The sequence below is a fragment of the Leptonotus elevatus genome, chromosome 5 (genome assembly GCF_054856555.1).
Source record: "Leptonotus elevatus isolate MCC_2025b chromosome 5, RoL_Lele_1.0, whole genome shotgun sequence".
NCBI classification, from domain to species: domain Eukaryota; kingdom Metazoa; phylum Chordata; class Actinopteri; order Syngnathiformes; family Syngnathidae; genus Leptonotus; species Leptonotus elevatus.
This window is the reverse complement of record NC_141243.1, coordinates 13836466-13863518: the sequence shown is the minus strand read 5'-3', so window position 1 is coordinate 13863518 and position 27053 is coordinate 13836466. Positions and strand designations below refer to the sequence as shown.

Sequence of the window (27053 nt, the reverse complement as noted above, 5' to 3'; positions counted from 1 at the left end):
GCCCTGCCAGAGTGCAGTTTAGTGCTTCAAAACACAACACCAGCAGGCCCTGGCCTTGGGGACCAGAAGGAGGTCATGTACGTGTGTGTGCGTGGGTGTGGGTGTTTTCATAGGCGTGGCTACACCCCCCCCCCCCACACACACACACACACACACAAGCTCCCACGCAACACACACGTCTTATTGGCAATAAATACGTCACAGAAGAAGTGACTCGGAGCCTCCAGAATCCGTGAGCACTTGAAGCACTCTATATGTTGCGGCTATTCAAGCTGCCGTGAAGGTGTCACCGCTCTTTTAGAGGGTTCGGGTTACCTCACTGGGTTTTAATGTACATCATGAAATATTCATGCTTGTGTTACATCAGAGTCGACTCACTTCCTAGTGGTGGGTTCACCTTTTCTGTTTCTAAGGCTACAATGTGCTGCTTATCACCTGCTGTCTCCTTTTGAAAAGGAATAGAAACTTAATGAGATGGCAAAGAAAGAGGTGGCAGTTTATTCATATGTGAGAATTGTATATGTGAATGCAGCATTGTTACTTTTTATGTTATTTTGATTTTTGGTGTGAATCACATGTCAAAAGAGCAAAATACAACACTGGAGTGTTCATTTGAGGGAGGCCCGGAGCTCGTGAAAGGAAAAACAAGTCTTCTGCTGCCCCCTAGTGGATTAATGCAAACTCAGCACCAAATTGTACATATTACTCGATGAACACTTCCTGTGTTGGTACCAGATGTGATATCGGGGTCGCCTACCGATGGCGTCACGCTACAGGATTGGCTGTAGATTATCTGTTTACAATTGTTCAATAAAGTTATTACGGGAAAAAATCCAGTTGACGTCAAAACATTTGAAAGAAAATATTAAAGATGTCATTTAAATAACAAAATGTATGAGCTGAAATTGTCAAAACGTAAATGAACCTAAGAATATAAAAGCAGGATATATATATATAAAAAAATAGACTGAAGCGCCGTCGACCTTGCTGATGACGTCGGTACAGCAGCGCTAACGAAATGCGCGATGACGTGTTCACTTCGGTTTGGTTTCTTTTTTAGCAGTTCACAAATCACAATACATCACAAAAAAATTCTTAATGGTAATAGGACCACATTATCAATCTAAACTGACAGTATTTGTCACATCTCAGGCAATTAATTTGTGTATTTATCATTTATTCAATCTATTTTATTATTCAATATATCTTGCTTTTATGTTCCTTGATTTATTTACGTTTTTACAATTTGAGGCCGTACATTTTGTTATTTAAATTACATCTTTAATATTTTCTTTCCAATGTTTGTCGTCAATTGGATAATTTCTAGCTAATCCTGTAGCGTGACGCGACCCCGATATGATCTGGCAACCGGATCACATCTGGTACCGACACCGGCATGTGTCTCAAATGATCTTTAATGGAAAATAGGGGGATGAAATATGACAAAAGTAGAAATGTATATACACTACATGTATTCAAGATGCGCCACATTTCAAACATAAATCTGGAATATTAAGGTAGATTTGAGTTATTTATATAAATGAATGTTGCTTTATTACACATGCTAGAAAAGTTGTATTTTTATTTTTTTTATTACTCTGGTTTAACATTCCATATCGTATATCGTTTAAAAAGTACTTCATTAAATTGTGCTCAAATTTACATAACCCCAGACATAATGGGGGTGACTAATGTGATTTTGATTTTACATGTAATATTTGTATTAAATGGCAGATTAATAGGTTTTTGGAATTTTTTCTGAATTCTGCCAGATATTGGAATCAGCATTGGCCTATAATTTTTTTTTTTTTCGATCCATAAATCCTTTATATTTTGCACATTAAACCTAATTCATGGCCACAAAATAGTATTTTGTGTCCTGGTGTGGCCACAAATCTAAAATTAGCAATTTGTGTGTGCGTTATATTTATATTTTCAACAGCATTTAAGGGAAAGAAAAAAATCCCAATGTCATGTCTGGGGCTCCAAATGTGTGAACTCTTGAGGTGAACTTTTCTTTCCAACGCAGACAGGTTGATCTTGCTGCTTTCGGTCTCGTTGATCACACGCTCATAAAAAGTGTCGACACAGCAGATATGCCCGCTATGCACTTCCAGATATGAAACGGGAACCTTTCTTGGGTTTCAGAGAGGACGCTGGGTCCAGCTCTACATTCACCCTGGAGGACAGCGCCATCTGCCTCACGTCCGAGCAGAGCACCATGGACGTGGACCTGGACCGCGATGATGGATCGGTTCTTGACGTCTACTTGGTCAGTTGGGAATTGAATGACATCATACAGTTGGTATACATTGGTTCTGATTTGAGTATGTTCTTCTCATTTCTTGCAGTGAACTGAGGAACTTCACACCGCTCCACATGCTACAATCGCAGCCTCCCCCTCCCCCCCTCCCCATTTGTTATGCTGCTGCTGCAGTCATGTTGCCACTTTTATTGCCAACGCGAGGTTGACAGTGAAGAGACGTCACGCCGTGTGATGAAGAAGACACTTTAGGTCATTTTACGTTTCATGTATCTTATCATGGCCTCCACAGCGATCTGCTCTACAGTATATTTATCTACTATATATTTTATTCTGCTGAATAGAAAGACATTTTTTTCCAGCTCCGTTAGTTGCTGATCTGATGAGAAATGTTTACAGTGGCAGGCGAGATGGTCACACGGTCTGGGCCGACAGCAGCCCGACCACCTGAAAGTCAGGTGGAGGGAAGACGGGAAGGCTGCACCCTCTTGATGAAAAAAAAAAAAAAAAAAAGAACATTTGGAAAAATGTTTGGACTCCTGTGGTAAAAGATGCATTGCAGGGTGGAGTGGCTCACACGAGCACAAACCTGGACGTCGTAGATTATTTTGATAGTTTTGTTTGTATTGAAGAAGGTCATTTCATACTGAATAATGCAGCCTTTTACAAATCTTACATCATGATGCTGTCTGATAACTCATCAGTTATTTCCAGCTATAAATGTTGAAGACCGGGATCTTGTGAGTCAATGCCATCATTTATGTAAATCAACATTTTCCATTTGCTGATAATAAATCACATGAAGACAATGCATATTTATAAAGGAGACTCCTCTGAATAAAGTGACATCAACAGCATCTATCCTTTTCTTCATTTCCTCTGACACAGCTGTGTTAACATATTCAAGGTTTCCTGCATTGTTAGATACAGTTGGTGTCATCATATAGATGATTATCATTAGTTGAATAACATTTGAGCAAAATTGAAAAAAAAAAAATTCCTGCTAGAATACTTATCTGTAATATGTATATAACTGGATAGTTGATATGCTAAGACTTTTGAAGCCGCGAGGCCGGCAAATTACCACGCCCAAAAAAACGTTTCTATACAGTTAGTGTCAAAACTGGAGAACATTTGAGACAATACTTAGTAGAAACTGCATGATTTATGATGTTATAAATTTGTCAAACATAAACAAGATTTCAGACATTTTACAGCGTGCCTTAAATACATGTATAAATCAATTGCTTAATGACGTTTACAGGAGGAAACTTGTATATATATTTTTTAATTAAACAATTCTACATGTAATTCAACATAAGATGCCTCTGCCAAATCTAATATTGGGGTCTAAAGAACTGAGCGATAAAAGAAAAAGGGGGTCTTCAAAGCAGCAAATACTTGTTAATTTTTTTTTTATATGTTTAAGTGAATATTAAGAAAGCGACATTCATAAGCGGGACAAGAGTGCTAAAATGGCCGCTCTGTGGCTTCAACAGCTTGCACGGGCGTGTATGGCCTATCAGATATCCATTATAAAATACAGATCACATCAGCCTGCTACAAGGACGTTCGAAAGTGTCGCACCGCGGTGACGTCATCTGACAAACGCCAATAAAACCGCCTTCAGATAGACGTTATTCCTAGGCGACGATTTTGCGGGGTTTTACTTTTTTTCTACAAAATGTATTTTGTTGAACAATGAACAGTATACAAAATTGAAATTAAGATATGAGTTTAGTCAGTGACATTGCGTGTGTGTTTGGGGGGTAAACATGGTATTCCTATTTTAACTGTTAAGGTGTCAACTTCCTTCCACCATAATAGAAAAAAAAGGAACATTCTGCAGCACATTTCCGTTGTGTAGCAATTTTAATTTACATGACATTGTCAACTTGCGTTACATTTAGTGCAAATAATAACACTTCTGATGTACGACTTACACACGTACAAAGTGTGCGGATTAGTGACATGATATCAACATTAAAAACAATAGCTATATTTTCAGCGGACATGGTGAGTAGATCTTATAAATTAATCATCCACAATTTTTCTTAAGCTCTGCCAGCTAGAGGACGATTGCCCCAACATTAAAAAAAATAATAATAATTTGATGACAACGCTGACAAATGCAAAACAACCCAGAGTTGTTTTGAACATTGAGGTATGATCATGATGTGAAATGCTGAACCTCCCACCCCCGCCCCCAACCACACAAAATCACACTTCCCGTCACTCCTGATAAATGCACATGTGGTGGTTGTATAGTAACAATGACCAGACTCACGCTGGTGTCTAAGGCATCCCCGGGCGTAGTTAATCATCATCAGTCACTGTGCACAGTAGCGTGCCACACGAAATGTAATAGTAGCGGTGGAATGCTAAATTTAGGGCGAAGGTGATATACTAAATGTGCATGTAGACAAAAATATTCAAGACATTTCTAAGGCTGCCGAAAGTTCGGGGAGGGGGTCTGGGGGGTGCATTAAAAATCTACTTGACTCTCAATTAAAGAGAGGAATCTTTACACCACGAGCCACTATGGCACCCAAAATGGCCGCCAGGTGCGAGCAGATAAGCTGCAACATAGCATCTGTTCTATTCGTCAATGAGACATCGACCGGCATCTAATTCAAGCGTTTTAACAGTCAATTCACATTTTGTCACTTTGGTAAACTAAGTGTGGTTTTGTCTGTACAATACGTCGTGTCCTCACGGTTGCCGTACAAATATAAAGATTTTGGAGAGAAATGCGCTTAAAAAAAAAAAAGGAAAAAAAAGAAAAAGGAAAAAAAAAACTTCAGGCGCTCGCCCTCCTCGGACCGTGGGCCGGGTCGTCACTAGAGGGTGGGAGAGGCGAAAAACACTCATTCACTCACACTCTCTTTAGCAGCAGCAAACAAGTAGCATCGATGCTATCGGTTAGCCCCAAAAGACAAGAAGTATGTAATCATAAGAAATGTACAAAACAATCTACAAAATAAACACAAAAGCAAATAACAATCATTTGAAAACCACTGAGGAGGAAAATTTAAGTAGAAAAGGACCCACAGGTGTTAAACTGGAAGGACAAATACTGATGGACTAAAGCCACACAAGCTGTCTCTTGTGTTCAAGGGGGTCCTTGGTTTGTCCTGGGCGGGACACGTGTTGCACGCTGTCGTCTTTTTCGGGTGTCAGCCTTCACCTTCCTGAAGGAAAACCAAGTCCATGATTGGAGGGTAATGTTTTGAAATGCTTTTTTTTTTTGTACGTACCTCTCAAAACAGGATGGGCTTCCCCGAAGTCTTCTCCTGGACGTAGGAGGTGAAACGTTTGAGGAACTTGGGATACTCTCTCTTGGCGACGGCTCTGAGCACCGAGGCCGGCGCCCAACCACCGGGATTTACTGCCCCCGCACAGACGACATCAGGAAACACGCACAGCATACAAACCGATGAACGTGCGTGCACTCACCGTTGGCCACGTAGGTGATTTTACACAGGATGTTGTCCCTGCTGATCTCTTTATCGCCCTCTGGTGGACTGACCAGAGTTTGGCAGATCATGGCAACGTTGATTTTGGCTCGGACGCACCGATTGGAGGGCTGAAAAGACAAAAACATAAAATGGTGCAACTTAATGGTGTCAAATTTTCATTTACTCAATATTTCCTACATAAAACTGATCTGAGGCTACGGAGTATTTGCAGATGGATGAAGTCACATCAAGTAAAAAAAGTGTTGTAACGTAAATAATTGAATACATTTCATAAAACTTTTAATATATATAACTAATTCGAATTTTCAAATGGCCTGACCCTCCTGTCAGTTTCAAAATCCAAATATGGCTGTTGGCTTTTACACTAATTGATGCTGGGAAGAACTGCACTCGTGTACTGTCAACTTACAGCCGCGTTTTCGTGATCCACCGAGAAGTTGCACACCAACCAGGTATCGGGATCATTTTCGTTGGTTGCCAGAATCTTTCTGATGGCCGACAGATAGAGCACGTCTCTCTGGGAGGCCGGCCACACCCTCTACGGCGCCAAAATGAGTGTGAATTACAGACAGGAAGTCAAAGAATTGGTCCCTCCAAACTGGCTTGAAGGAAGTCCGGTTTACCTTGTGTGTCTGATAAACGATAATGGCGTTGTCGGAGAGTGTTTCCACCACGTTGAAGTTTTCAATGGTGGCTAAGGAAGAGACAAGCGCTTGAGTATCACACACGGGATGACTTGAATGGAGCAAATAGTGTCGACTTGAACTTACTCTCCCAGTCCATGCGCACTGCAGTGTCCCAGAAGTAGTGGCACACCTCGTGTCCCGTCACCCCTTTGACGGCATGCGTGGCTTTGAGGGGATCCAACACGATCCCGTTCTCTTCCACTTCTCTTCTGTACACCTGGGAAATATTGCGCCACACATGTCAAACGTAACGTAAAGGATGGGGCAGCAGCACAGGGAGCATAGAGAAAAGACAACAACAAAAACATCCATCCATTTTATATGACACTTATCCGAGGGTGTTGGAGCCAATCCCAGTTGACTGATGCACTGCCAGTCAATTAACTCATTCACTGCCATTGACGGCTATAGACGTCAAAAATTCATTTGAACTATTTCTATTTGTTTACCCCCCCCCCCCACTTTTGTTAACAAGAGTATGAAAACCTAGAAATTTTCTTTTATTGTACATTTAGAACAGATATAACATTTGTGATTAATTACGATGACAAATTTTAATCGCCTGACGCCCCTAATTTTTAATAATATTTTTTCTTTTTTTTTAATCTTTTTTTTTTTTTAAATAATAAAAATAAATAGTGAAGTCATGCGATCAATTACAATTACAAATTGTAAATGGCTGGCTAATGCGATTGGCTGGCAACCAGTTCAGGGTGTACCCCGCCTACTGCCCGAAGCAAGCTGGGATAGGCTCCAGCAGCCCCCGCAACCCTTGTGAGGACCAGCGGTTAAGAAAATGGATGGATGGAATTGGCTGGCTAATTTTTAATAATTTTTCTAAAAGAAATGAACAAAAGTGGAAAAAATGTTAAACTAATAGAAATATATATATATTTTTTTTTACGTCTATAGCCGTCAATGGCAGTGAATGAATTAAGAGTCTATATTAATCCTTTAAACAATACACAAACTATGATCCCAAAATAGTTGAATATTATTTATTTCAAACTAATCTTAAACATTTGATTTAAAATTTTTATTAAAAACAAAAAGCATCAACAGTGCTGGCAGCCAGGTCAGCCACCACTGCACTATTATGCGACTTTTTAAAAAAAATTTTTTTTAACACCTTCCTCGTCACGGTACGTCCCATCATTACTTTACGGTGAACAAATTACGATCTTGTTGTGCATGGCTAAACTTGTCTCGTGTGAGTTAAAGCTTCTCTAGCTAACCTAGCTTAGCATAGCTTTCCCCAAAGCGCATCTACACAGCTAAGTGATCGCGTGCAAGTGTAAAGTGACATTTACTATGATGGCAAAAGTGTACGAAAAATTTATAAAGTGCAGGCAAGCGTGACAGTCGCAGCTGGATCTTTTTTTTTTTTCCATTATTTATTATCAAATTATTATTATTTTTATTCTTATCATTAGGGCAATTTTGCCAAAAAAACACAGAAAAAAGGTGCACTCAAAGTAAATTTGAAGCCGTTCTTGAACCATTTGGAGTATCAGCATAGTTTTTTGTTGTTGTTGAAGATCTTACTTAGATTTTTTTGCCACCGGTGGAATGTCCGCACGATAAGGGGTTAAAGGGGAAATCACCCCCTCCCCCCCAAAAAAATCTTGACACTACGTTCTATGCAGCCCCACTTTTCTAAATACGGTATCCTGGTTAATATTGCGTAAGTGGAAAATGAGTTAAGCAGCAAAATTCAACAGTTTGTATTGATGTTAGAAGGCGGCCATTTTGCCACTTGCTGTCGAGTGAAAATGACATCACAGTTGCTCAGGTCTCAAGTAACAACCAATCACAGCTCAGCTTAAAAAAACAGGTGAGCTGTGATTGGTCGTTGCCTCAGCCCTGAGCAACTGTGATGTCATCTTCAGTCGACAGTAAGTGACAAAATGGCTGCCCCCTGACATGGCTAAAAACGGTTGAATTTTGTCACATAACTCATATTCTCCAAATGTAATATTAATCAGAATGTCATGTTTAGACCAGTGAGGTCACATATAACATATTATTGTCAGGAAATGTTTATAAGGTTGACTTCCTCTTGAAACCTAAAATGGTGGCGAGACCCTTCCTTCTTTGGCCCACCATGAATATTTTATACACAGAACCAGCACAACATAAAGTACATTAATAAAAACTAAAACTGTATTTAAAAAAAAAAGCCTTTAAAAATATTTGTTAAAGCTCTTGTATCACATTGTGCAGTTTTAGACATTGTTGTGTGTATTTATAAAAGAGTTGGCTGTTTTCTCAGGTAAACAAACGAGAGAGACGACTCCAACGCAGCCTCTCACCTTCATCTCTCCTTCCTCGATGACCAGCTGCCAGTTGGCATCTCCGCCCATGTCCTGAAGAGAGTACGTCATATGATTCTGCACCATCTCCTCCACCTAGGAGACAAGACGCTTCTGAATTCCAGACATTGGGCTTCACATTTCTTGGTAGTCTGAAAACAAGTGATAAGCACTTGTTGTTGTTGTTCAGGGGGATAATATTGTTGACAATTTGTCTTGTTGGTTTTGACTTTTTTTTGTTGTCAAACGTTTAAAATACACATTTTAGTTCTTGACATTGTAACAGTGAAGAGTTTTAGGTTTGCAGCAGCATTCAATAAACAGTGCAACTATCACCCAGTAGCTGGAATGTTATCGCAGAGGTGTTGGGAATTTGTCGAGCAAACGGAGTCAGTGGGCAGTAACCAAATATACACAATATTATGCAGAATGAGTTATGGAAATAATGACTTGAACCCGCTGCAAGGTCAACAATGCATCAAGTCCACAATGAGGGGTGTTTGCAAACGCAGTTAAGCAGGAGGTGGAAAAGTACGACATTTGACTAGGTCAGACGGCCAGTGGAGATTTTTCCGCTGATTGGAATGATGTCATCATGTTGTGACCATTCCCAGAGAGGAAGGTTCAATAGAACATGGTTTTTTTGTTCTCTTTCTCTCTCGGACTGTGAAGTGTACGTGCCCTTGCACATACAAGGGCCCTCCAAATTACCTGAGTGCTGAATCTGTGAATGTCATCTGAAGCACTGACTAGCTCGACAGAGGACAGGGAAGAGCAATGACTACGCGCCTGTGCAGCAAAGAGATGTTAGAAAGAGAAAGGAATGACAAACTGGAGAGAAAAGCAGAGCACCAAAAGCAGAAAAACCAGATGCTCCAATAGTAACAAGTTACAGATTATTTTCGGTGAAATGGTGGCCACGTCAAGACTACAGCGTACTAAGTGATGGCGGAGCTTTATGAATGGGTGTTGCACCTTAGTAGCGAATCTGTGTGTGCCGATGCTGGAGTAGACGTCACCGGGAGGAACGGGAGTCAGTCGAGGGATCCTGACCTTTTCCGACTGGCACTGAGGGACACATGAGTTTCATGAGAGACAACAAGATGGGAATTTATTTTCCCCATAGCTATGATTAAGATCATGTTTTTTTTGGAAATCTTGTTCTCACACTGTATGCTCTTTTGGTCATTCTAGTAAGCTATTTGTTTTAGGGATAGGCTGATATTTTTTTGGACAATATGTTCTATGCAGGCCCACGAGTCTGAATATGGTATTCTGGTTAATATTGCATTAGAGGAATATGAGTTAAGCGGCAAAATTCAGCCGTTTTTATCCATCTCAGGGGGCGCCCATCTTGCCACTTGCCGTCGACTGATGATGACATCAATGATGCTCAGGTCTCAGGTAACAACCACTCAAAGCGAATCTTCAGAAAACAGGTGGGCTGTGATTGGTCGTTACCTGAGCTCTGAGCAACTGTGATGTCATCTTAAAGGGATGCTTGACTCATTGAGCCATTTTCAGCAGTAAAAAGTTAATGTTTTGTCCAGAATGAATTTGATAACTTCATTATTTTTTCTTTAAAAACACATTTTTACACTTGCTGTCGACTGAAGATGACATCACCTGTGCTGAGGAAGTAGGTAACGACCAATCACGGCTCACCTGTTTTCTGGGTTTGGTCAGCAAACTGAGCCATGATTAATCGTTACCTACTTCCTCAGCACAGGTGATGTCATCTTCAGTCAACAGCAAGTGGAAAAAAATAGTATTTTAAAGGTGTTAAATGTACATGAAAAATAATGAAGTTACTAAATTCATTCTGGACAAAATATTAACTTTTTGCTGCTGAAAAAGGCTCAATGAGTCAAGCATCCTTTTAAGTCGACAACAAGTAGCAAAATGGCCGCCTCCCGAGATGAATAAAAAACAGCTGGATTTTGCTGCATAACTCATAATCTACAAATCTAATATTAATCAGAATGTCATGTTTAGTTAGACTAGCCGATAAAAAGTAAATTTAAAACCATTTTGATCTCAGGGAACTATTTATTTAAATGATCAGTTTTTCACTTTAAAAGAGATGCTGCTGACCATGGGAACCATTTGTTTTTGTTTGACATTAAAGCAAAGTGTGAGAGTTTAAGAATTCAGGTATTTTGAAATTTTTGAAGAAAAAATATTTAATGCTATGAGCTATGGTATTTAGTTGTTTAAGTTTCCATTTAACTTTTAAAGACGTACTGATAACCTTGGGAGCACCCTGAACATGTTAAAAATGTAAAAGGATGTCTACTGTTTAAGATTTCTGACAAGTCAAAAAAAATTGTTCAATAAACATGCTTTAAGACATTACAACAAAATCAAGATTGGCATTTATATTTTAAAAAATGTTGACGCCAATATCTCCCCCCACCTTTTTTTACTGAAAATTAATATTGGCTCCAAATATCGGTTATCGGCCTCCTTGATGACTAATAATCGGCCATGAAAAAACGGTCAATCTCTACTATTTTTGATTTCTTTACTTTGCTTTTGAATCATTTCAAATAGATAAAAAAAATTGCACTTTAAGGTATGTGAGGCATATTGAGTTACGTTGTGTATGAAATGCGCTATAAATAAGTGATTCTATCATCTTTATACTATTTGCCTGTTTCTCATGTCTTCTTCTTTCAACACGCCTGAATCAAACCAGGGGCTGTTGATCATTTGATTCAGATGTGTTGGAGGAGGGAAACATGGAAAACAGGCTGGATCGCGCTTGAGGACCAGACTAAAGACCCCCCCCCTGCCCTAGGTACTAGTAATCATCTAAGCAATATGAAAATGTCTCTTTTAAGGGCGGATGTTGCGAGTGAACGCAGATCAACAACACACCTGCTCTTCGATCTTGTCTTGTCTGTCGAGCGCAGCTTCCACCGCATCGAAGAACTCGTCCTCATTGATCAAACTGTTGGGCCCCTCCTGGAAATGCGGGCAGTCAGAAATAAATAAATAAACATCAGGTCCAACAAAAGGTTTATCATCAATGTAATTCCGTCTCGCCTCGTAATCCGGCCCTCCGTAGTGTGACTTTTTCTTCAGTTCATGCACAGCAGACTTATAGGCGTCTTCTACCCTCCTCCTCTTCTCCAGCTCCTGAAAACAACAACAACACAAGTTGGGTTTCTTTTTTATTTGGTATATGCAGTGGATAATATAATGAGCCAAGAGCTTTTTCTCAATAAAAAAAAAAAAAATCACAGCTGGAACAAAGGAACCATATAAATAATAGTATAATCATATAGTATCATAATTATAGTATTGTAATGTTTTTTTCTGTGATGCAGAATGGCAATGATTCCTATTAAGAGATGTCTAATATTTGGAACAGCTCTTAAAGATGGAGGCAGCACTTCATGAACAACTTCTGGATTATAATTAGCTTTAGCTAGCGTGCGCGCTCCTGTGTATGTGATGCAGCAAAACAAATACATTCCGATCCTCACCATATCAACAGTACCATAGAGCATTCATATTTCCGCTTATCAGCAGCAAATGCGGTTATCAGACGGCTGTGCAAATAAATTTTAGCCACCGAGTCATGGGCAGTTATTATGCACCATAGCTGAATTGTGATGACACAATTCGGCAAAAATCTCTTAATAATAGATTTACTTGGTTGTTAGATTTGAAACTTGTTAGAATTGAAACTTGATAGGTAAGGAGGAACTCCAGACACCCAACTACACATCTACAATGCTGATATTGAAAATAATGGACAAAAAGAATGATAATATTGTCATTCATTATTGAGCAAAAGTTGTTGATTTAAGAAAAACATAAGATTTCATGGGTGCAAAAGTATGTGAACCTCTTATGTAATCAGACATTGCACCTCCTTTTGCAATGAGAACTTCATCCAAACACTTTTAGTGACTTATCAGTCTCTCACATCTTCTTTGGGGGATTTTTCAGTTTAATTTTGGACTCATCTGTCCACACAAGGGACTTCCAAAAAGCTTCAGGTTTGTCCAGGTACTCGCTGGCAAGGTTGATCTTTTTTTGAGAGGCTTCTACCTAGAAAGCCTTCCATGAAAGTCTTGTTGGTTGACTTTTATTCTGATTGTTGAAGCATGCACGTGTCCCAGATGCAGCAAAATAGGTCTGCAAATCCCTCAATTTGATGCACATGTTGGCTTTCACCTGAATTATCATTTGTCTTGTGGGTCTTGCTGATATATTCTTCATCCACTTCTAGGCTGGATTGTAGTAATTTTCAGTGTTCTCTAGTTGCAGATGATCTGCTTCGCAGTGGAATGATGAAGCTAAAATTTTTTTTTTATAGATGCCTTTATAGCTTTCCCCAGACAGATGTGCTGTTACTACCCACTTCCTGAGATTTCTCTTCCTCTCAGCATGACTGACCAGTATGGGTTCACCTGGGTAAGACTAAAGCGATGTGGTTTTGTCTCTGTATCAGTCAGTGATGCACAATTTCTTCGTGCTAAACCTACACACACACACACAATATATATATATATATATTTTTTCCATATGTCCCTTTTAATTAATCTGACCTACCTGAATAAGGTTACTATAGTAGCAAAACGTAAAATAAAATAAAAGCAAACTAAATGGTGGTTAATGAGTAATAAGTATATTTGAATTATACACGAAATCTTGAAAACTGATAAACAACAGTGAACGTCTCTTTTAAACAACCCAAGCAACTGCACATGAACACACAATTTGATATCAATATCATCATGGCGGCAGCTACTGTACACAGTGAAGTCATAAAGCTAATAATATATTAGCCGCTGGAAGAGGCAAACAGACTTTAGAGTAGAGAAATGTGAGAAAACACCGCCACGCCACAATGGCCAGCTAAAGACGTCACAATACTGCCTGAGAGGGCGCTTTCAAAACGCAAAAACCTGACAAACCAGTCAAATGATTTATTTTGCCTTTTACAGAGATCATGAGAGTAACTAAAGACGCTTGTACATTTACTGTTGCGCCAACACGACCAAAGAAATGTACTTAAAATGCAGCTCACTTATTTTTTTCAAAATTAACGCACTGCGCAAACCAGACGGAGCAGACAGTGTGTTTGTTGTAAAAGGTGTCATCAGCCGCCACAAAATAAACATGAAGTCTGCTGTCAGTTCTTAGCTTCAGCCATTCGGAGACCTACTTTGAAGAAGAGGCTGCAGGTCTGTAAAGGTATCCAGTGTTGCGTCTGGTACTTGAGCACCTCTGACCGCCGCTGCTGTTTCCGAAAACTTAACCGAGACATCCGAGCAGTCATTTTCCGATTCCCTTTCTCGTACTAACGTACTCTCTCTCCTTCCTTACCCCGTAATGGCAGCTAAACTTCACAATCAAAACAACATTGAGGTAAAAATTGGTTTCAGTTGGTGCAGTCGAAGACGCTTCGATCTCTTCCCGGCTTTTGTACTCTTTAGGGTTGGGCAGCAAGCCATTGCACAGGAACTGGTTTGACAACATGAGCAGAGTCAATCAAGAGCAAAGAGCATTCCTTTACCGACACACACAAACGCACACTCACAGGTCGCTAAAGTTCAAGCTAAACCCAATGAATATGTGGCTTATCGGCACACCAGTCACGCTGCTGGCTTGTCGCTTATTGAGGGCAACGTGTGCATTTGTGGGAAAAATGAGAGTCTCTTAAAATGGTGTTCAACTTCCAAAACGCTGACATTTTCCAGCAAGAATCATGTCAAGACCCAAAAGTGTTACATCAGAGTTTTATCACCTGAACACAAAGGCCAAGGACAGGTGAAAAGTGTTTCAAACCTTTAATCAGCAACGCCTGCTGAAACGCCCATTCAGGGACATTTGCGTCAATGCAGACTCTACCACGTGTGGACAAAAATATTGGGACAGCTGTCTATTACACCTGCAGGAAGTGGAAAATAAAATAAAACAACAGCTTCCGCTTGTTCAGGAAGACTTTGCCAAGTCAGCAGTAATTTCTGTTGGACACTAGAGGGCCCAGCTCACAAGTTCTGTTTTCGTTCTGGCATGCCTTCATGAACCTTGCAGAAAAGCGACTTCTCCAAAGCTTTACCAAAAATAAGAATAGTCCATCATGCTTTAATGAACTAGAACCGTAACTCATTCACTCCCAGCCATTTTCACTGAAGCAACCCCCTTCGCTCCCGGCCGGTTTACTGGATTTTGACTGATTTTGCAAGGCCCACAGAATATTGTGTTCTGTTGCTATAAAAATATGGAACCTACCAAATGAAACATTAGAGTATCTTCTTTCATCAGGAAAAAAAGTATATTTGTAACCTTTTCCGTTTTGCAGCAATTAGCATTAGAATATAGCTAAGTTTTGTCAATATTCATATTCCTGGTGAAAACACTGACAAAAAGAGCTTGTTGCAACATGGCCCTGGCTGATCTCTTATACTCTGCAGCCACCTGCTGGCCTTTTTTTAAGCCACCTCTTTATGTCAGAAGCTGCATCAAAGCTTTTGCATTAAAAAACATGTCAACCCATTTTTGGGAAGAAAGGGCAAAGTATTAAAAAACGTTTTTTAAAACATTCTTGGGATTGAATGAGTTAACATTGAATTGATTGCTAAAGAGTCTTGACTTTATGTTCTGTGCATCAGTACCTTCTCCAGCCTTTTCTGCCAGCTGTCTTCACGTTTGACCATCAGCTCAATGCAGTGTGACAAAGTGGACAGGATGCCCGCCGTGGTGGCCTTGAAGGTGATGGCCTCTCCTTTGAAGTCTATGCCATTGATGCCTTTGGGACTGGCGGGGGCGAACACTGTCACATGCAAGCAAAACCCAAAATAAATAATAAGCCAATGTGACCGCAACCTCACCACATCATAGATCGTATTTTATGATTAGACCACAGTCAGTAATCTGCAGGACACTAACGTTTCTCTTTGCTGCCGTTATTGTTGTAACAACATTCACCGTCTGGCCTCGAGGCGGCAGGGAAGTCATCTTCATCCTCCTCCACTGTCGAGACCAACAAGTTAATTAGTACAAAATAAACAGTATTGACTTAGTAGAATGCGCACAATGCTACACAAGATTCAGAAGCTGACGCAACAAAGTGCTCTGCATGTTGCTATTGATTTTTATTTTATTTTTGTTATTGCCAGCAATGCTTTTGTTCTCTGTTCTACTGTAACCGAGTCGCAGTGGAATTTTGTAAACAGTAAAAAGAGGACCAATTTAAAGAGAAATGACCCCTTAACGTGATCAATTACCTCGGTCTCTGTGAAACTCGTCTTTGGAGACCGCATCAGCGCAGGAGTCAAAATATTTCTGCAATGTGTCCACTTGTCTGCAAAGAATGTCCCGGAAGGTCTCCATTTCTGCTAATTTCTCACACAGCCTGTGCCCCTTCTGAACAGGAAGACGCCATTTTAGCATTCACAACATTGGATAATTATTTCTAATTGCCTGATGGAGCAAGTACTTACCTTGAAAGAGGATGTTGACGTGGCAGACAAGGCACTGGCTGCTGAGGTGAGAGACAACATGGAACCATGACGCCTCAGACTAGATTCGGACCCATACCCGGACTCCGCCTGTGGAGAGGGAACGACGGAAACAAGGAGACAGGGGAGAGTACAATTACAAATAGAGAATGAAAAAAGTCAGACGAATGGGCAAAGAAGAGACAGAGTGACTGGACACATTAAGCGATGTGCTTCCAATGTCTGCAGCTCGCACAAAGAAGACAGAGAGAGGATAGAACAGTTCCAGCAGTCAGCAGCACTGAGCAATGCTGAGCTGGACAAGAGCAGGACCTCCACCTACGCAGCCAAACACTAGAGAAACAATGAGAATGACAAATATGCACAAACCTACCAGCAGCAGTCTTACCATGGTGAAAATAAAGCCTACTCTGTCCAAATAGAAGTCTTACCTCTCAACCAAGTCAATCCTGTACTCTTTCTCTGAAAAAGTGTCTGTCAACTTGCTGTTCTGCATTTCCATCTACTATGTAAATTATCCCTACTGTTGCATAATAACCACCCCCACACCAAATTTCTCCATCAATGACATGATCAGCTTGGCACCATTTTCAAGCCACAGCCAGACTACATTGTCTGAAATGCTACGCTACAGTGGAAAGAGAAGCAGAGCTGCACCGAAATTTGGTGAATGCGCAAATTAGCATTAGTTGAAAGTTAGCTTGTGGTTGTATTTGTGTTTACCCACACATGGTGGATACACAAATTAGCATTAGTTAAGAGTTAGCTTATGGTTTTATTTGTGTTTTCCGACAAGTGCCACATACGCAGATCTGCACACTAACTTAATTCAGTAGCTTGGTGATGAAGTGCTAACTCCATGAGGGAAAATGCAATCCATGCAGTCTTGTGGGTATTTTCACGTACGCTTTGCAGTTCGTATTCAATTTAAACTTGTGGCTCTGCTCAGCTCCACCAACCCTAGTAGTCATGGTCAAATGATCCACACTCACAATTGGCCCAGTAGTACATGGGGCAAGGAATAGTTGCTTACTTGCATAAGACAGAACTGCCCCAACAAAAAGGCTGATTTCAGCAAGACAAAAAAATTGGTTACATTACGGTAAATAAAAGTAATTCTTGATGCTTGAGTATTGTTGGCTAAAGCAAGTCACAGACATGTGAGAACTATTTTAAATTATGATCATAAAATACATAATGTCTCCTTTAAATGTGGAACGAGCCAACCCCAACGGGATGCCAACGATGCCTGCTCCATCCCACGTGTTGTCACTGGCTCCAATATGCAGATAGGATAGTTGTGATGCAACTTGCACAAACATGCATTGAGTGAGGAGCAATGACACGGAGTAGAAAACACACCAGAGTTGCCATAGTGATCCTCTCACTTATTTACCCTGATGATTTCTCACACAGAAAAATACTATTGATGAATTTGACCATAAATTGAGATTTTTCAATGACAAATTTGAAACCGCTGCAAATGCACTAATAACACGGTTAAAGGCTGAAGGCTTGCTGTTGTACTAATAATACTGATCAGAATATTTACTAACCCTAATTTGGACAAATCAAAAAGGGATATGTCCAGGATAATCCCTGCACAGTGGCATTACCTTTGAGTAACATGCCAAATTAATGTAATCTTACACATAAAAGACTTGAAATTAGGACTGGGCAATAAATCTAATTAATTCGATTAAAGCGATACAAGACTTATAACTGATTTTCCAGTATTGGATTAGGCATTGTGTACAAAGAGTAAAAGTGCAAATATCTCTGGCATCTTATCCCCTTAATTTTATTTTAAACCGATTAATTATCAAAATAAGAACATACCGTGACCGCTATTATCCTGGTCACGTGATTGTGATGACGTATCCCGTGCGTAAACGAAAGCCGCCATCTTCATTTCAATGGGAGTTTGCTGACGTAATAGGCAAGAAAAAGGCCTTCTATCCCAATTATTGCGCCAATTCTGATCAGAGTAAAATCCCCAGCAAGCGTCAAGTTTCTCAATTCATTCCGTGTGGGGGTGGGGCGGTGGCCTCTCCTAATGTGGGCAAAAGCGTGCTTAGAACACAACATGTAGCTTGGCCTAGCAGAATAAAAGTCACCCAGATGTTTACTGGACCGTCCACAAATTACATTTCCAGAGTAAACAATGTCAATGGTGATTTGACTGGTAATATGAGCCTCTATAACATGCAAACTTGTAGACGGTCCCCAACTTCGACTCACTATGAGCAGGCCGGCTGAATGAGACGGCCACTTTCATCCGGCTTTCGGCTGGATACGAATCATTGGCGAGTCCTCCGTGGCTGTACTGCTTTTGAAGAAGTTCTTCTTTGCTACAGGGCATAATTCCACCTTTGATGTTCGCCGTGAGTGGCTTTGTTGTCATTAGCGGCCATGTCATATATGTGTGATTTATGTGGCCGACACGTCACGATGATCACGTGACTGTCCGAAATGGCCAATACTGTACTTAATGCAAAAATATTCATAAAAAGTGCTATAAATCATAATCACTCAACATAAATTTACTTTTTTTTTCAGGGAACCAGTTCACAGAATAGCTGTTTAGTAGTGATGGGAAAATGAAGCTTCATGAAGCACTTGTGATATTTTTTGACTCCCCTAGATGGTGCTCTTGGTTTAAATATAAAGGCTAGCGCAAAGGAAATTGATTACATTTCCACTGCATCTTTCAACCAAGAGTGGCATCTAGAGGAGTCAAAAAATATTACAAGTGCTTCATGAAGCTTCATTTTCCCATCACTACTGTTTAGTTTTGAACTACTTTTGAAACCTTTAAATAAACGTTTGTTGGGTTTATTAGGTTAAAATCAATTAAAATCATAATCGTCCTGAATTACTGAAAAAAGAAAAATCGAGATTTCGTTTTTTGGCCATATCGCCCAGCCCTACTTGAAATTAAACTAAGAGGAAAAAAGTTAAAGCTTCTTCTTTAACAAACACTCACTGACAATGACAATAATGTGCATGCAATTCTACAGATAATTGTTTCATCGCTTAAAGGAAGAGTACATGCGGAATAGCAGCACACAATTTCAAGAGTTCTGTCAGACTTAAGGGGCAGCATGCCAGCATGAAATGTGCCCACCATTCGACCATTCCAGCAGCCAAAGCAGAGCAGGACACTGCTGCAGTCCCGACGGCTTGCTGGCGCCAACATGGCCCAGACTTCTCCTCCAGACACACACCCTAGTTTGTTTGTGACAGTTCAGATGGTCCAGTCCAGTACTCCAGTTTCCCCGGACACACCTCAAGAAGCAAGAGGAAGCGGCGACCACGAAGAAAAGCAATAGAATCGGATGAGCTTGTTAAACAGAGACATCATCAACACAGCAGAGAGGCGGAGGAATTGCTTTGTAGCAGTAGCAGACATGGATGAGGCTGAAATGAAGAATTCCTCAGAAGACAGAAGCAGCCCAGCTTTTAGACAGTTCGGATGCAGCCCCACGCACGCAAGCAGTCCACTCCGGCTGCATAAATTCATCACACAAGACCACACACCCTGATGTGGGAAACCTTTTCATCCTGCCCAGCTCTTTGCGCAGCATCCACCGCTGACCCAGTGAGCGTGCGAGTGCACGAGCGCGAGCCAGGCACGAACTCCATTTGCAAGCATGTATACATTAGAGAGGAAGATGAGAGCCGTCTGGCGCTGTTTGGGTAGTATAACGCATCATGGGTGGGTGATGGATGCAGCCTACCCTCGTCAAGTAGAAAAAGAGAGATCGAGGGAGGGAAGCCAGGAGGGACATTTAGAAGCTTCTTCTGCTTTATTTGTTTCACTCTTTTTGTCTGTGCTTTTTAGCTCAAATCCATTTTTTTTAAATGCAACAATGCCAGCCAGCAGTCTGAAAAGAGTGGTGGTGCAACAAAAAGGAAAAAGAAAAAAAATCTGCTACTGTCCACCCCCGGGAGCACGACAAAATGGAACAGTCGGATGGAGAGTTTTATGTGTCCCTCTTGATTTGGGTTGCTGTGAGAACAAGATCTTAAAAATGTATTATTCAACGAGAGGTGCACTCGACGTCAGTATATTTAGCTCAACTTTTCACACTACCAAGACAAAATGCTTGACTGATTTTGACAAGTGAGCATATGCTTAAAATAATAATAATTAAAAAAAATCATGTTAAATTATGCTGCTGTGAAATGAAAACAAAACGAGACACCAATATTTGCTGCAATTATATTACTAAGATGTAACAAAGACTGAAAATTGGGACCAAAGTGAAGCGTGATGCAAGTCTTTTTTTGTCCAGCGAGGGGCAGCGCAGACAGGCTCACCAATCACATCCTGCAGGTAATGGTGAACTGGGGTTATTGCAGGGCACAGTTCAAACATAACCCTGGAATAGTCACACACTGCCACTAATGGACCAGAGACCTGCGGTCACTCACACTCAGCCGACATTGCCCAAAGTCAGCAGCAATGTCAGCCACATGCACCGGCACCACCAGTTTATTATTCTTTTCTTTTTTTTTACTAACCAGTGAAGCTGGCTTATGAGAATTCACAAATTAGTGACCACTTTTACGTGGTGCCTTTTTGTCTTAAAGGTGTTGCCCTTAGGTGCGCAAAATTTTTTTTAATTTGTGCACATGTATGAATATTAACACTTTGAGATAAAAAAGAGAGGGGGGAAAAAAAGTCATGTATACTTGAAAAGTAAGCCTAGTAAAGCAATTGCACTCAGAAATTCTAAGTAAATTTTACAAGGAGAGATTTGAGTACACTTTACCAGTTTATATATATTTAAAAAAAAGTTACTCAAGTGTTGAGGAACGAACTCATGACCTTCTACCACCCGAGCCATGCCACTTTAAATGCATTGCTGTTGTGTCCAAAATGAGACCAAAAAGGGGTCAGAGGTACAAGGATTCCGCCTGACATCATCAATATACTAACACACAGCATGAGCGGCAGAGCTCAGGTGGTAGAGTGAAGGTTGTGGGTTCGTTCCTCAACCATTGCGAAGCTTTTTTTTATTTTTAAATAAGCTGGTAAAATGTACTCAAAACTCTCCTTGTAAAATGTACTAGAAATTCCACGTTTTTTTCCAAGTGAATATTGCTTTTTTTCCTTTTTTACAATGAAAGTTGTAATTATGTTTAATTTAGATTCAATGTCATGCTAAGTTATTTGTCATCAAATCTAACTACAAATGCAATGTTGTAGAAAAGCACGTTGCAGCCACTCATGAATGGAATGAAATTGTATCATAAATGTCAACAAATCAAGTTGTAGCAATAAAAGCAGCTCAAGATGAAGATAGTCATTTGAATGACAGAAAGAATGAGGAAAACAAAGTCAAGGATTTCAGTATCGGAAGAAATCAAATTAAGGGACCCAAGGACAGTTAAATGTGGCCCCAGTAACATACTTTACAAACATACTGTAGATGTTGGCAAACTAACTGTTAGTGAGCAGCTGCGAGACTCCAATGACTGGCGATACCCCCATCTTGCACGCATTCAGATTGCTCGCATTCCCAAGGAAAGGGATAGATAGAAAGAGGGAGTGTCGGTGCAAGCAAGTGTCTGTCCCAAGTCCTGCCACACCCATCTCAGATTAAGTCGACAGCCAGGGCCCAAATTGATTATGAGTAATAGTAGAACATGACTAATGCAGGAGTGGAGAACCAGCATTTGTGAGGCTAATTGCTTGGGAAATGACTTCTCTGACATGCTGATGAACAAGCTGCATCTGCAGCATTAATTGATTTAGCAGGGCGTCACTTTCATGATGCTTGGAACCCAGCCAGTCAGTGGAGAAAATGTTACAGTAAACAAGAATGAAAAAGATTCAGAAGACCGGTAAGTCGAGAAAGAAAGAAACAGTAGGAAATCAAAGCCTTCAAAGATTACTCATTCACTGCCAGCCATTTTCAAAGCAGAGCTCACAATATTGCCGGCTGTTTGAGAGAATTTTGGATCTTTAAAAGGCCCTCAGAATACTGTGTTGAGTGACAATATAGGTACCGGAACGAGTGTACCAAAAATAAACAAATGTTCCCAGCTTTTTCTATTCTTAATAATTAGCGGGAAAACATGGGTTAGTTTCACCAAAAACATGGCTTTCTGGCCAAAAAGCTGAGAAAATACGCTTTTTTTGTAAAAAAAATAAGCATACCAAACAGTACAGTGAGTTTGACACAGTTCTTTGCTTTTGTGTTCACCACAAATTACAAAAATTAAGACCGAGACGGCTTCTGATAACAATATATTCATTTACAGAAATGCAAGTAAGAAAGTGATGCTGACTCACTGCTCGAGTGTGGATTTTTCACCAATTCATCCCATGAACGATTTATTTATTATCACGACACTTTTTCTACCTACTGCGACTGTTTGCCTCCTTCCACTCACCTTGTGCAACTCAATGGACTCGATCCACTGGAGTCTGTGCTCGGGATCTTCGGCTCGGAGGTACCACACGCTGTCGTTGACACTGATGTCAAACCGACACTCATCAAACTCATGGGGCTGGAAGGAAAGATGCAAAAAAGAATGAGGAAATGTTTTTATTACTATTTTGTGGTGGCAAAAAAACATCATTGTAAAATTTCAGCTAATGTAATCATCACATAAAGAAAGGCCTGCTACGATGTATTCAAAGTTGTCTTGTTATGACAATGGCTGCCTAGCAGTGACATGTGGATACAATTGTTTTTTTTACTTTTACCACACAACAAACAAGAATGTTAATGAGAACCTGATGTCATAGTCAGTGAGTATAACGTTAAATAACAGCTCAAGAGAATCTTGGCGCTTGCCTTTGCTTGACCGCGGGGTCGTCACAACCTCACCTCCTACATTCAGCCCAAATCCTTCAACTATTTCACTCCCCCTCCTTGCAAAATGCCCCACCCACCTCCAGACACCAAAGCGCACAAGGCACCCAACCAAACATGTGAACCGAATTCCACCGTTTCCTCTGAGAGTGGAATTTGACCGTTGTACTCGGCAGGTGAGAGATGTGCTCCACGAAGGCTCCTAATGTGAAATCAGACGCAGTTGACTGGATTCTCCTCGGCTGATGCGGCTGTCAGCTGACACGACCTCACGTTGTCCTCGTTTAACTCGATTTGCTCATACGGCTCTCGTGCTTTTTTTCGCTGGCTGACAACAGCAATATACAGCTGCACACAATACAGACACCCTGAAACGGAATATTTCTTAATCTAATCCTGCTGTGTTACATGAGCACATAAATATCCATTAGCAGCAGGTCGAAATATATGATCTGTCTGCCGGAGGGGGCACAGTAGTAACCTCTAGTCTAGTGTATCCAGCCGTGAGGCCATTTCAGGTTCGAAGGATCTAACTGAGTTTTATCCGACACAGGCCATAAAACCTTGCTTTTAGAGTCCACTTTATACATCTTTTAATCTGCCTGGGCATTCTCATTCCCCTTGTGAAAGCTCTACTGTACACCTCCGATCTCGTCGCGTCTTCTGTACACTAGACTGCGGCATCCTGACAGTTTCAACCTTTCAGGGTCAACAAAAGCTTAGAAAACATTTAACAACAGAAGGAAATATACATGATTATTCGTATTTCAAGCAGTAGTAGAAACCTCAAAGTTGTAGTTTTAAAAGTTATTCCCACAGGAAATGATGGATTTACAGGCGACCAGTCAAAATTGTAGTCGGCTTTTTGCCCATCGTTACACGCAAACTTGAACAGAATAAACCAGTCTAGGCAAAGTATGGCTCCGGGGCCACATCCGGTCCGTAAAATGTCTCTGACTGGTCCTCACACAGACCATGAAGTCAACATAAAACGTATGTACGTACATAATATGCAGTGCTTTTATTTTGAAAGTGTTTTTATGTGCAAATATATGGATGTCGGATTGTCAACTTGTGTCTGCTGTGTTACCAACTTAGCGACGTTTTCGAAAACAAAAGAGCAAAAATGATAACAGTGGTCCTAATGTTAGAAACATTCTTATTTGCACCACGGTGGAGGAAAGACGGCCAAAAGAATTTGGCCTGATAATACTAAGTTAGCAAAGCTACGGTTTCATAGACCGTATGTACAGAGTGCATTATGTATCATCGCTTTATCATTATACATCACTGTCACTGTTATTATATTTCCCACTTATCTATTGTATATTTGGGAGTCCTGAATAGGAATGATTAATAATAAATTGGCGGGTGACGCACAAAACCACCGCTAGAATTTAGAATGCGTAAAGATGTAATTTTAATGACCATTTGGTTTAAAAGGTGCATTTCTTAATTATAACAATATATCCCATATATACACACAACATTTTATAAAAACAAGACTATGCTTTTTTTTCAATAAATTAAAAGTAATAATTATCATGGTTGAAGTTAACATGTTGGCATGGCCCTCGTCAAGCATTCCAGTTTCTCATTTGGTCCAAAAATAATTGGCCACCCCTCGTCTAAACGGTTGAGAAAATGGACATGAGGATGTTCCAAAGACAAATTGTACCCATTATAAAACCTTTAACTGTACAGGTAAAGTTGTCAGGAACACTGCATACTAGTATGAAAACAAATTGACTGATGTATAAAAAAGTTTAAAACAATAAGTTGATCTCTACTTAATGAGTCAAATTGTTTGCCGCCATAGCAACTACTATGCTGCAATGAAATTTCATTTGCAGTTCTATGGTCATCTGTCATCATCCCACTTTTCCTCTTTGCAGAAATAAAACACACGCATGACAGATGCTCACTAAGATAAAATCTAGTCCCAACATCACACATGATGATTGTCTTGACTTTTAAAGCATATTGGAGGTCATATTTTGGTTGGCCTTTAAAATTGTATAACCTTGGCAACATTTGAATGTCGAGTTTTCATACTACTTTATTCCATTCAAAAAGATGAATGAACTACGAGTCCGGACCTCTACCGAACAACTCAGAACAAAGTCAGAGAATATCTCAACACAAAGTTGGATTTCAATTGGCTTAGTAGCTTTGGCGTTATGCTGCACAACGAAAACAAGCAGAAAAGAAAACATGACCCTCATGTGAGAGGATTTAAAGGAGTGTTTATCGTGTGTGGTGGGAATAGTAGGACGACATATACTGTATGTTTGTTGTGTCATGTAATTCCATAAGAGACACTCTGATAACACTTAGTACCTAATGAGTGTCATAATCTGATTCAAGCAGTAATAAAATGCTTGTTTCTGCATTCCTGAGGACATACAGCAAGACAGTCTCCTAGACAGCAATTACATTAGACTTTTAAAAGAGACTGGTAGTCAGTATGTAGTGGCTGAGAGAGACAGCGCAAATCTTACTTTATCCTGCAGCAACCTAATTACGAGACAGAAGTCAGATCTACAAAACCAACAAACATTTTCCCATTGTGGGCCATTTAATCCTATTGCACAAATTACAGTAAAAACAATTGTCTGGCTTCTGCGCAGGGTATTGGTATGTTCAGAAACCCCCCCCAGTAAATATTTAACCAGGGTGTGGAATCGTATCTTATCTGGCATAAAAAAATTGTGAGGTCCGCATAGGGAAAGAATACAAGCAGAGTGCAAACACTAAAGACTATACTGTACCGTCAAATCTAACATTACGATAATTGGAATTGGAACTAATTGGGACAGAGGGAGCATGTGATTGACTGCTACTTGTGGACCAAAATGCAGGTTGCGATCCTGACAGATATCTCAATCAAATCTGAACAACAAGTTAACCATTACTCCTCTATCTTCAGAAATGGCTTAAGGAATAACTGCATGCTGGTGACTGGACCAAAACACAGGAAGCGCCTGCAGCACTACATTATTAAATGTGTTTGTTTATTCCGTCGTTGCAAAAAAAAACAAAAAAAACAGCACTTTTGCTTATCCTGCTGTCTATCTTGACAACACACTCTTGAGTAAGTTCCTATTTTCTAGCATACTTACTGTGATGACAGCCTTACTGAGGCACAAAGAGCCCCTGCAGCCATATTCGCGTTCATCCTCTGATTTGTAGTAGCTTAAAGTGTTGTTCTTCAACACGACCCATCGGTCCTGCCATCCGTGTATGTAATTGGTCCACTATAAACAAACAAGCACCGTTACTACGTACGTATAATTTTTTTTAACAAAAATAAATAAATCAAGATCAAGATTACCTTGCTCAACACGCCCCCGAACTCCACAGGTTGTGCGGATTCTGGTTCCACATCTTCGTCTGAACCGGACGCTGAGCTCTTTTCGGACATTTAAATCCAAGATTCAGGAGAACTTAAGTGGCTTTTTAAAAATCAGCAGAGCACTCCAGCTCAACACTAACTTGATCAATCTCCCGAACGCAGCAGATCCGAAACAGAACCTGCTTGCTCTGATAAATAAACACCGACTTAGCCTCCCCGTCAGCAGTATAACGTTATCTGCCTGTTAACGTTGTGGAAAAAAACAAAAAATAGTACTTGTGGAGAAGGGTGACAGTCCAACCTCGACCACTCGCTTATGCGAGATTTGTTTTGAAAGTGACGTCGACTAGCACCGAGACAAGCTAGTTAGCGTAAACGGTTAGCTGTCAAATCAAACTAGCGAATGTTAACTTGACTAGTAACTTGTGACTACTCCAATGCGCCCCGCCGCAAACGACTTGCTCCCGATAGAATGGTCGATGAAGGCCTTCGCGTTACCGCCGTTACGTTACCTCAACTAAGAAGCTACAGATGAAATGACGATGAAAGGGGCCGCATTGCTGCTTTATTTCCGTGGTTTTGTTAGCAACAGCGGTCTACTCCACTAGCTTGTCAATCGGGTCGTGGGGGAGGAGCCGCAGCCACGC

The 27053-nt window shown here is 40.4% G+C and overlaps 2 protein-coding genes across 7 annotated transcripts in view; one reads left to right on the top strand and one right to left on the bottom strand.

The window, feature by feature from the left end:
* pip5k1bb (phosphatidylinositol-4-phosphate 5-kinase, type I, beta b) overlaps window positions 1-3120 on the top strand; it is a 31527-nt gene extending 28407 nt beyond the window's left edge. For both annotated transcript variants that reach the window (XM_086076788.1, XM_086076789.1), the window contains exons 14-15: window positions 2149-2272; window positions 2352-3120. In XM_086076788.1, the coding sequence (XP_085932914.1) occupies window positions 2149-2272; window positions 2352-2354 (127 nt within the window). In that variant the 3' untranslated portion in view covers window positions 2355-3120. The remainder of the gene's footprint in view (window positions 1-2148; window positions 2273-2351) is intronic.
* Window positions 3121-4116: 996 nt separating this feature from the next.
* On the bottom strand, window positions 4117-27050 carry LOC147173779 (ceramide transfer protein-like). Of its 5 annotated transcripts, XM_086076310.1 has the most exons (18): window positions 26386-27050; window positions 26174-26308; window positions 22627-22743; window positions 16204-16311; window positions 15988-16126; window positions 15650-15733; window positions 15376-15533; window positions 11789-11881; window positions 11621-11707; window positions 9716-9808; window positions 9452-9529; window positions 8741-8836; window positions 6513-6645; window positions 6366-6436; window positions 6152-6280; window positions 5720-5849; window positions 5521-5651; window positions 4117-5454 (listed from the first exon to the last, which is right to left on the bottom strand). In XM_086076310.1, exons 1-17 carry the CDS (start codon window positions 26473-26475, stop codon window positions 5524-5526), a joined length of 1869 nt encoding a protein of 622 aa, XP_085932436.1. In that variant the 5' UTR covers window positions 26476-27050; the 3' UTR covers window positions 4117-5454; window positions 5521-5523. The 5 variants fall into 5 exon arrangements, with proteins under 5 accessions (XP_085932436.1, XP_085932437.1, XP_085932438.1 ...); XM_086076311.1 differs by lacking the exon at window positions 9452-9529; XM_086076312.1 differs by lacking the exons at window positions 22627-22743; window positions 26174-26308; window positions 26386-27050 and adding an exon at window positions 19762-19948.
* Window positions 27051-27053: the final 3 nt, after the last annotated feature.

What these genes read in the sequence shown, in the direction of transcription:
- LOC147173779 (XM_086076310.1), bottom strand. Translation starts at nt 26,475, where the DNA reads ATGTCCGAAAAGAGCTCAGCGTCCGGTTCAGACGAAGATGTGGAACCA. An exon ending in ACGGAGGGCCGGATTACGAG is followed by an intron (nt 11,708 to 11,788) that starts GCGAGACGGAAT and finishes CCGCATTTCCAG; the next exon opens with GAGGGGCCCAACAGTTTGAT. An exon ending in TTCACAGATTCAGCACTCAG is followed by an intron (nt 8,837 to 9,451) that starts GTAATTTGGAGG and finishes CTTGTCTCCTAG; the next exon opens with GTGGAGGAGATGGTGCAGAA.